Raw genomic sequence first — 9898 nt, 5'->3', positions numbered from 1 at the left:
TACTACGTTTCTAGAGGCTTGCATGAGAAACCATACAAAAGCAAAACCTCTTCATGGACCAAGTTGATTTTGAACCTGCCAAGCAATGGACTGCTCTCAGATTACATGACCCTTCCTCACAACATCCCCCATCCAGGTCTCTCCCATTTTCACTGACTCGTTCGTTATCATGCTTAATTAATCACTGAATCTCTCTCTCTCTCTCTCTCGTGTCAGTGATCTTGGTGGAATAATTCCTAATCCGCCAGTTATAATCCGATCTGGTGGGGGCATCCACAACTATCTCTATAAGTTAGTCCCATCTGCTGATGTTTCTGGCCAAACCAAATTCCAGGGAAGTAGTATTCTCGGTAAATTTCAGATTACATGGCGCACAAATTTGGGTGAACCTGGTCGCTTACAGACCCAACAAATTCTTGGCGCTGTAAGTTACTTCATCTTTTGCTATGTCAAAACATGACTTGAATATTTGCTTCTTTGTTGATTGTATCTGTTTATTGCGGCCATTTGTGACACCAATTCTGATGAAGTCATTAGTTTAAGCATACAGACTACCTGGACAAGTGTCATTGTTAGATTGGTGCCAATTAGAACAGCTAGGAAAATCGCTTTGCATTGGTATCATTATATAGCAGTATTATACTCACCACCTTGCTCTACATATCTGAGATCGTTTGCTTGATAAAAAAGAAATCATTATAGTGGAAACAAACTAATGCATTATCTCTATTATGTCGGCAACTGAAAACTTCTAACACATATAAAAGCACGTTTATGAAATTCTCTGAATGTCCTTGTACTCGTCATCTGTATGCTCATGCTTCAGCTTCTCATCTCATCTAACAAACTTCTTTTGTTGTAACACATTTTTTTCTTCTCAGCCAGTCAGCCGCAAAGAGATTAATATGAGAGTTGTGGAGGTTCCAACTACTATACACTTGAATAGACCTTTTTCGGTAAATAACTGTTTTTTGTTCTTTCTCTAATGTTTTAGTGCCCAAAAGATTGAATCTGAATATACATTGGTTTTAAACTGAGCGTATAATGATATCCTTAGGCATCCTTGAATCTCACAAACCAAACTGATAGGCAGTTGGGACCCTTCGAGGTTTCACTGTCGCAAGATGAATCACAGATGGAGAAGCCGGTTGCCATTAACGGTCTCCAGAAACTGGTATCCTATCTATACATTATTTTCCCCTATTGTGTCTGCCTATTGAATGCATTTACAAACTTTTGTAGTATAAAGTCATCATAAATCCATGTTGTTAGTCGTTTAGATTACACTCTTCCATGTTCAGTTCGGTGGCAGAACTATGAATCACACACTGGCTATGCAATGGGTTGAACCCAAACTTAACATTACTGCTAGTTGAAGTGTTTTTGCTTCACCGTTGCACCCTTTTTTTTGTGTGTGTGGTACGACGAAAGAAAGTCACACCGTTGAAACTCTTGCAGATGTTACCAAGGCTTGAGGCATTTGGCTCCAGTGATTTCCAATTGGTATGACAAAACTGAATATCTCCAAAATGATCTCAAGGGCCTTTTAACACCGAATGTATGTAAATATTTACAGAACCTGATCGCCTCCAAACTGGGAGTCCAGAAAATAGGTGGGATCACAGCCTTGGACACAAGAGAGAAGAAAACCTACGAGCTTGTTCCAGAGATGGAGGTTAGTGTACTCCTTACCATCTTTTTCATTGGTAGCATCAACTCCCACATTTTTTCATATATGAAATCAATGATATTGTTGATTCCTCACAATTGGATAATAACTGTTGTTGGAAATTTGTACTGCAGATATTTGTAGAGTCGGATTAGTAATCTTCCGAGTGATTGTTATTCCTCCAAAGGTCTTGTAATTCAACACATGTGTGTCGTTCAAGTTTTTTTTGACGATTAGTTTAAAATAAATTTGGTTTGGTTATGCGCTTTTTAGATGCAGAAAAAAAAGAAGTAAAGGGCTACTAACATATTGCATCTTGTTGCGGATTATTTGCTTTTTTTTCTTAAAAGTTGATTGTTGGTTGTAATTTGTTAATCATGTATGCAGCACCCAATGAAGGATCAATCTACAGACATGAAAAAGATGTATTGGTTTTTTTTTTTTGGCTGACATAGAACTACAATGTTGGTGGTTTCGATTAGCTTTGGTTTTATAATGTAAATCCTGATGTTTCTATTCAACTAAAAACAAAGATACAAATATTTGCTTTAAATGCGCAAAAATTAGAAAAATGTAAAACCTGTGTGGTGTCACTGATCACCAATCGAAATATATAGTGATAGCATGTTTGCTCTAGTGAAAAAGCAAATGTCGCTAATATTATTCACTGGTGACAAATTATTTGGAAGAGAAACAGTCGCACCATAAATAATAATTGCGTAAAAGAGTTACCAGGCATTAGGCCTGGGACTTTTATCCGAGATCCGGATTCGATCCGAGATTCGATCCGGATCCGATCCGAAAATCCGGATATCCGGAGGGGCCGAATCCGGATCCGGATAGTAAAATGTTGGATCCGTCAAAGCCGGATCCGGATCCGGATATCTTAATTTTTAAGTCCGGATATCCGGATCCGTAAGTTTTATTAATAAATATTTCAAAAATAGTATATATATATAAAAAATTAATTTTATTTAATATATTTTCATTTTATAATAATATATATAAATTTTATGTAAATTTTGTAATATTGTACATAGAAATAATAATAAAGATGTTATATATATATATTTTAAATTATTGTTAATATTTTATATATATATATTAATATTATTTTTTATTTATTTTAAGGATCCAAATCCGGATCCGGATATCCGCCGGATATTACAATTTTTAGGAGGATATCCGACACCCGGATATCCGAGAACCCCGGATCCGGATAAGGATAGTAAAATTATGGATCCGCCGGATAAGGATCCGGATCCGGATACCTTAAAATTGCCCGGATATCCGATCCGTCCCAGGCCTACCAGGCATCACCCAGTTGAAAAGGGGAAATAAAATAAAAGAAATTGAGAGGGGATATTTTGTTGGCATTGGCGGGAGGGAGAGAGGGAGAGGAGGACTTTACTAATTCCAGTCTGGTTAGCAAACCCTAAGGTAGAAACATTTTGTGCGGAACCATGGAAGGCGCTGTGAGTCTCCCCCCTTTCTCTTTAGCTAATTATTATTATGCTTCGTTTCAATTGAATCCGCCGCTACTTTTGCTCTAATATGTATGAATGCGTAGAGAAAGGAGAAGAGATCAGGATCAGGATCAGGATGATGACGACAGCGGCGGAGAGAATCAGAATCAGAATCAGAATCAGAAACAGGAGCGGAGCGCCAGCGAAGACCAGAAAAGCCCAGAGCTCGATGATGACGATTTCCAGGAAACCCGTCCTCAGTCCAAGCGTAGTCGCACCCTTCCTCCCCATCAGAATCTCATAGGTAATAGGAGATCTGTGTCATTTATTATCCACCACCAACCACTGCTATTAGCCTCAGATTCACTTCGTTTTTAGAGTAATCAATCTCATTTTGTTTTCTAACAGAGGTTGTGAAAGGGAACGTGGATCTTATTCCTAAAGCCGTCAAGATCTGGGTTGAAAGATATGAAAACTCTCCTAACCTTGCTACCTCTCAACTCTTGTCCATGCTCTTTGAGGTGGTTACCATCTCTTCCTCTTCCTCTTCATATAACTCCCTCTCTCATCTCATTAGCCATCCATTTTGTTAGGCTTGCGGTGCTAAATACTCCATCAAAGAAGACCTGCTTGATGAGACTGACGTCGATGATGTTGTCGTTGCTCTTGTTAATCTTGCTAGATCCGTAATATCATCTCTCTTCTTCTTTTTCTCCTTTATTGACAAACTTTCCTTATTATTATTCTTTCTTTTGATTGCCTGCCTCTAGGGGGAAATTGAAGATTATCACACTTCTAGAAAGAAGGAGCACAAGAACTTCAAAGAAAATCTTGTTTCTTTCTGGAATTACTTGATTACCGAGTCCCAGAATGGACCTTTGTTTGATAAAGTCTTGTTTGACAAGTGCATGGACTTCATTATCGCACTCTCATGGTTTCTCTTCTTTCTTTACTACCTTATCCCTCCCACTCCCACTTTTTTTATTTTCTACTTGTATTGCAGTACTCCTCCTCGAGTTTACCGCCAAACTGCCACGCTTATGGGTCTCCAACTAGTCACTTCCTTTATTTCTGTAGCCAACACTCTCGGTTCCCAGCGTGAAACCACCCAAAGGCAATTGAATGCTGAAACAAGAAAAAAGACCTGACGGCCCTCTTCTTGACTCCCTCAACAAAAGGTTGTCTCTTACTCACCAACACATTACTACTTTGGAGGACATGATGCGCAAAATTTTCACTGGGTAAGAAGAATCCATAACCATTATACCCTCAGCTCCTTTTTTTTTTTTTTATGTTAAGTCTTGCTGACCAAAATCATTATATCTTATCTGAAGGTTGTTTGTACACCGATATCGAGATGTTGACCCCGATATTAGGATGTCATGCATTCAGTCTCTGGGCATTTGGATCTCTTCTTATCCTTCTCTTTTCTTACAAGATCTCTACTTAAAGTATCTTGGATGGACGCTTAATGACAAAGTAAGCTCCTTTCTTCTCTCTTCAAGATTATTAATTTGTATATTCGTTATAGTGTCACTGATCTTCTCTCTGTATTCAATTATCCGAGGCTGCCGGAGTGAGGAAAGCTTCTCTCCTGGCATTGCGAAAACTTTATGAGATGGATGAAAACGTCCCCACTCTTGGTCTATTCACTGAGAGATTTTCCAATCGAATGATCGAGATGGCTGATGATGTTGATTTGTCTGCAGCTGTCTGTGCTATAGGCCTTGTAAAGCAGTTGCTAAGGTATTACCCTCGAGATAATTTTCCTTTCACCATATATATATGTTTGAATGCCCTGCATTAAAAGTAGATCTTCTGTTGTCCTACAGACACCAGCTGATTCCTGATGACGACCTTGGCCCTTTGTACGATCTACTTATTGATCAACCCCAGGAAATTAGACGTGCCATTGGAGAGTTAGTGTATGACCACTTGATCGCACAAAAGTTCAACAGTTCTCCATCCGGTCTTACAGGTTTTCCCTTTATATCAGCCAAATTCTGAGCACTATGATTTTTTTCAGTGACAACTTGGTTCACAGCTATCACATCCTATTTTCAGGTCATGATGATTCTTCCTCTGAGATCCATATCTTCAGAATGTTACAAATATTACGGGAGTTTTCCACAGATCCAATCTTAAGCGTTTATGTAATTGATGATGTTTGGGAGTACATGAAGGCCATGAAGGTAGGTCTAAGAGAAATTCCTACACTGTTACACATTCATTATGCAGTTGTGTACCTAGTATGTCACTGTTGCACATTTATTGTATCATCTTCGTGATGCTGCTTTTTGCAGGACTGGAAGTGTATCATCTCTATGCTTTTGGATCAGAATCCTCGGACTGGGTCTACTACTGACGAAGACTCAACAAACTTGGTCAGACTTCTGTTTGCGTCAATCAGAAAGGCTGTCGGAGAGAAGATAATCCCTTCAACGGATAATCGAAAGCAGTATCACAGTAAAGCTCAGCGAGTAAGATTCTGTCTTTGCTCTTTCTGAGAAATTTTCTTATTGTGCCGATGATATGACGTCGCAAAAGCAGTAGTCCATATACCAATTTCTCTTCTTTTTTTTTTTTGGTTAAATTTCTTTTCTTGAACTATACCATGAGGGACAACTGCACTAAAATGGACTACTGTGTTCCATTTTAGTCTTTGTTACTCCCGTTTCGTTCTTGATTATGAAAATGGTGACATTGATTTTCATTGCTGTGAATAACAGGAAATGTTTGAGAACAACAGGAAAGATATAACGGTTGCAATGATGAAGAACTATCCACAACTTCTACGTAAATTCATGGCTGACAAAGCGAAAGTGTCATCTCTGGTGGAGATTGTTATGTTTATGAAACTCGAGCTCTATTCTCTTAAACGACAGGAGCAGGTGGCTAAAAGCATTTTGTTTCATATAGGATGCTCTTTCCCTGTTATCGACCCTCTTAGTGAAATTTACATTTTGTCCTCTGTTTCAGACTTTTAAGGCCGCCGTCCGATTGATTAAGGATGCGTTTTTCATGAACGGGGAGAAGGAAGCACTAAGATCTTGCGTTAAGGCTATAACATTTTGTGCGTCGGAAAGTAAAGGGGAACTTCAAGATTTTTCCCGTGGGAAGCTTAAAGATCTTGAAGATACGCTTTTCGATAAACTCACTTCTGCAATTAAAGAAGTCAAGGTATGTTTTACTTCCTTTGCCGATTATATTTGTACTCTGTTTTACGGATGCTATCTGACATCCGTTTTCTGTGCAGGATGGAAATGATGATGAATACTCCCTCCTTGTAAATCTGAAAAGGTTATATGAGCTTCAGTTGTTAAAGCCTGTTCTTGGTGAGAGCATGTACGATGAGCTTGCTATGACGCTCCATGATTTCAGAAATTTGGACGAAAGGTGGGCAAGGAAATTCGTTTTAGAGCTATTACTATATCTTATTGTTTGTCCCTCACATCTTTAATGAAACGATTGCTGGTTGCCTAGGTTATCTGTTTTCTCCTCCTGAACATGCATATGTACGTGGTGTGGTCTCTGCACTCCGTCGTAAATTGTGAAACTGTCTCCGAAGCTTCCTTATCTTCCCTTATATCAAAACGCGATATCCTGTTTGCGGAGCTTACTTACTTCCTAAATGGAGTTGAGGAATCGAGAAAATATGGTAATCAGCTAGCTCTCAGGGTAAGATGATTTGACGTTCCGATCTAATAGACACATTTCCTTTAGTGTATGTGTTTGTGTCATCTAGCAATGAGTCATTTTCGCCTAACCAATGAAAACTTCAATGCTGCAGATTTGTGCTTTACTTGCGGAAGAGTGGTGTCTTTTTAGAAAGTCAACTTTTGAGTCTAGTAAACTTGAAATGTTAGGATATTGTCCAGAGAGTGTTATTCTCAAGAAATTTTGGAAACTCTGTGAAGAAGAATTTTTAACACATCAGGTGAGTATGATTTGCTTTGATCATTTCTTGATTTTTCAAGTGACGTACTTACGTTTGCTGGACTTTGAAACAGATGAGACTGATGAGGAGGATGAAAATAAGGAGTATGTTGCTGAGACGAACAGAGATGTTGCAGCCATTGCTGCCTGCAAGTTGGTTAATTGTGGTGTGGTGCCGAAGGTAATCACCAAGTGCATTGACCATGCTGCTGTAAATATTATAGTTATCACTTATCAGTCATCAGCCATGTAGTGATTGAAAGCTATGTAATTTTTTTTTTGTCTGTCGCAGGACTATCTAGGACCAGAGATAATATCTCATCTGTTATGCATGGACCTAGTGTTACAGAAGTCATAAAGAATCTTATAACATGCTTAAGGAAAACAGAAGATGACATCTCCAGTATCTATATGGAATCCTTGAAAAGGGGTAAAGCTTCTGCAGAGATTATGGAACGTTGATGATTATTTTAGGAAGACACAAAGTTTATTATTCGAAGAAAAATTGCTGACACTAAATAATTGGGCAGGGATATCAACGGTATGAAAGCGAACTTTCTTGTGACGGTGGAGAATCAAGAGTGGAAAAATGTCTTCAAGTGTGCCGGGAGCTTGCTGGTCGGCTATCAGGAATGTATGTTGGTGCTGCTCGCAACAAACACAGACTGGAGATTTTGAGCGTGGTCAAGGAAGGTGTTGAGTTTGCATTTAGGGACGCACCGAAACAAATGTTGTTTTTGGAAGTTGCTATCCTTCCATTTGCAACGAGACTCTCAGTGCCGGACATCATTGACATGTAAGACTGGCAAATTCTTTGAGCTAGTAAGTAGGAAGCTAATAGATAACAAAATAACCTGAATTGTGTGTTCTTTTTTGGTTGCTGAACAGTAAGAGGGAGGTTCAGGGGCGTATGGTGCATGTTAATACAGATGAAGACCCCAGCGGATGGCGTCCTTGCTTTACCTTCTTAGAAACATTGGAGGAGAAATGCTTAAAAACCGAGGATGTACAAGGTATGTTATATGTGCACTTGGACATCGTCCGATTGTTTAATCAAAATCCGGCCAATGAGTGTAGTCCTACGTAACTTGAATTACAAAAAAAAAATGTCTGAATGGATTGTTTGTGACGTTTGGGATTTTCTTTCACAGACGACAAGGAAGGAGTAGCTGTAAAACGAAAGGGACGGCCCCAAAAAACGTGCTGAAAGAGCGAAAGAGACTGTTTGATGAGGAAAGCGGAAGCGATGACGATGAATCCATCAGTGGTGGCTCGGACAAAGAAGACAAGGGAGATTTTGTAGACGAGGACGCTCCTCTTATTGAGACAATCAGGTCGGCTGCAAGACGGAGGGCAGTAAGAGGAGAACGGTCCAAGTGACAATTGACTCGAGAGTGTACGGCTATCGGTTTATTTGTATGTGCTTTTGGACAGATTAAAGTGTTTCTAGTATTCTGTTTGATACAATGTAGGAGAAACGAAACAAAACCTTGCTCTGTGTTATATGAATGGTAATCTAAGTGTTTGTTTTAAAGGTTTATTGGTAGATCGATCCAGACAATACCATGAAAATGTAAAATCTAACAAGGAAAAACTGAAAAGCATAAAATCAAGAAAAGTAAAAGAAGCAAACATAATTTGCATTGATCGGTTGATTGATTCATCATCTCTCAGCAATTTTCATCTTCGGTTTCGTATAAATGTGCCCATGTGAGGGAGTAACATTTTCTTTAACAAAATCCTGCGTGATGTCTTACAAATTTATAGTATCTCAAATTTGCATTCTGAAAAAGAGAGCCAAATTATAAATCAATTATTCACATTCAGTTATGAAAGATAGAAGAATAATACATTAACATGACTAAAATTTTGTATTTAGTGAAAGATCATACAATTAATATTTTGAAGACTAATAGAAATTTGATCTTTAAATTTATTTGTCTTCTATTTTTGATTAAAGCAAAGAAAAAAAAACGATTTTCCTTGAGAAATAAGTAGCAGAAATTTATTTAAATTTTGATTTTTTTCTCAAAATATGAAGGTTATTAGGTTAACCTCTACAAAATTGAGTTTTCAGTAAGTTCTCTATATATTGAAGTGTACGCTCTTTAGTGTTTTTTAAAATTTTCAAACCACATTCTAAATTTTTATTAATGTATGATAAACTCCCTTTCATGGTACATAGCTCTAAATTTTTAATAATTAACTTAATAAAATTTTATATACGGCTTAAATCAGTGGACTAACTACTATAAAATATGTATTCTCTAGAGAAATTGACAAAATAAATATTTTAAACCTCTTTGACCATCATTCTATGTGAGTTCATGATGCACTTATGCAATAAAAAGGATTTTCATATTTTTAAAAATTTTCTCAGCATCTGCAGGTTAACCCCTACAAAATTGAGTTTTCGGTAAATACTTTATATAGTGAAGTTTACACTTTTTAGTGTTGTTCAATATTTTCGTAGGGATTAACACATAGATTTTGAAAAAAAATCAAAAATGTGAAAATACTGTTTTAATGCATAGTTGAATCCTTCACCAACATATGATGAAGTTCAAAGAGGTTTGGAACTTTCGTAGGGATTAACAAATAGATTTTGAAAAAAAATTCAAAAATGTGAAAATACTGTTTTAATGCATAGTTGCATCATTCACCAACATATGATGAAGTTCAAAGAGGTTTGGAACTTGTTTTTGTCTCCGTTTCTCTAGCAAATAACGATTTTATAGTGGTTAGTCCACCAATTTATGGAGTATTATGAAGTTTTACTAAATTAATTGACAAAAATTAAAGCGATGCCCATGTACAATGAAAAAGA

General features: G+C 37.5%; 1 protein-coding gene and 1 pseudogene across 1 annotated transcript; both read left to right on the top strand.

Annotated features, from left to right (window-relative positions):
• Positions 1–30: 30 nt before the first annotated feature.
• On the top strand, positions 31–2109 carry LOC125602318 (trafficking protein particle complex subunit 13-like). The gene is made up of 7 exons (XM_048773998.1): positions 31–136; positions 217–424; positions 882–956; positions 1058–1174; positions 1459–1503; positions 1577–1675; positions 1804–2109. The coding sequence occupies exons 1-7, from the start codon at positions 54–56 to the stop codon at positions 1822–1824; spliced, it is 648 nt and encodes a 215-aa protein (XP_048629955.1). The 5' UTR covers positions 31–53; the 3' UTR covers positions 1825–2109.
• A 1122-nt stretch (positions 2110–3231) lies between these two features.
• On the top strand, positions 3232–8611 carry LOC125602316 (annotated as a pseudogene).
• The last annotated feature ends 1287 nt before the right edge of the window (positions 8612–9898 follow it).

This window comes from Brassica napus, unplaced genomic scaffold (genome assembly GCF_020379485.1).
Source record: "Brassica napus cultivar Da-Ae unplaced genomic scaffold, Da-Ae ScsIHWf_2798;HRSCAF=3572, whole genome shotgun sequence".
NCBI lineage: Eukaryota > Viridiplantae > Streptophyta > Magnoliopsida > Brassicales > Brassicaceae > Brassica > Brassica napus.
The sequence above is the reverse complement of the archived record's forward strand: the minus strand, read 5'-3'. Positions and strand labels throughout refer to the sequence as shown.

Excerpts from the sequence above, each read along its gene's own strand:
- LOC125602318 (XM_048773998.1), top strand. The coding sequence starts at position 54 with ATGGACCAAGTTGATTTTGAACCTGCCAAGCAATGGACTGCTCTCAGA. Across the intron at positions 137-216 it reads TCACAACATCCCCCATCCAG|TGATCTTGGTGGAATAATTC; the intron begins GTCTCTCCCATT and ends CTCTCGTGTCAG. Across the intron at positions 425-881 it reads CCCAACAAATTCTTGGCGCT|CCAGTCAGCCGCAAAGAGAT; the intron begins GTAAGTTACTTC and ends TTTTCTTCTCAG.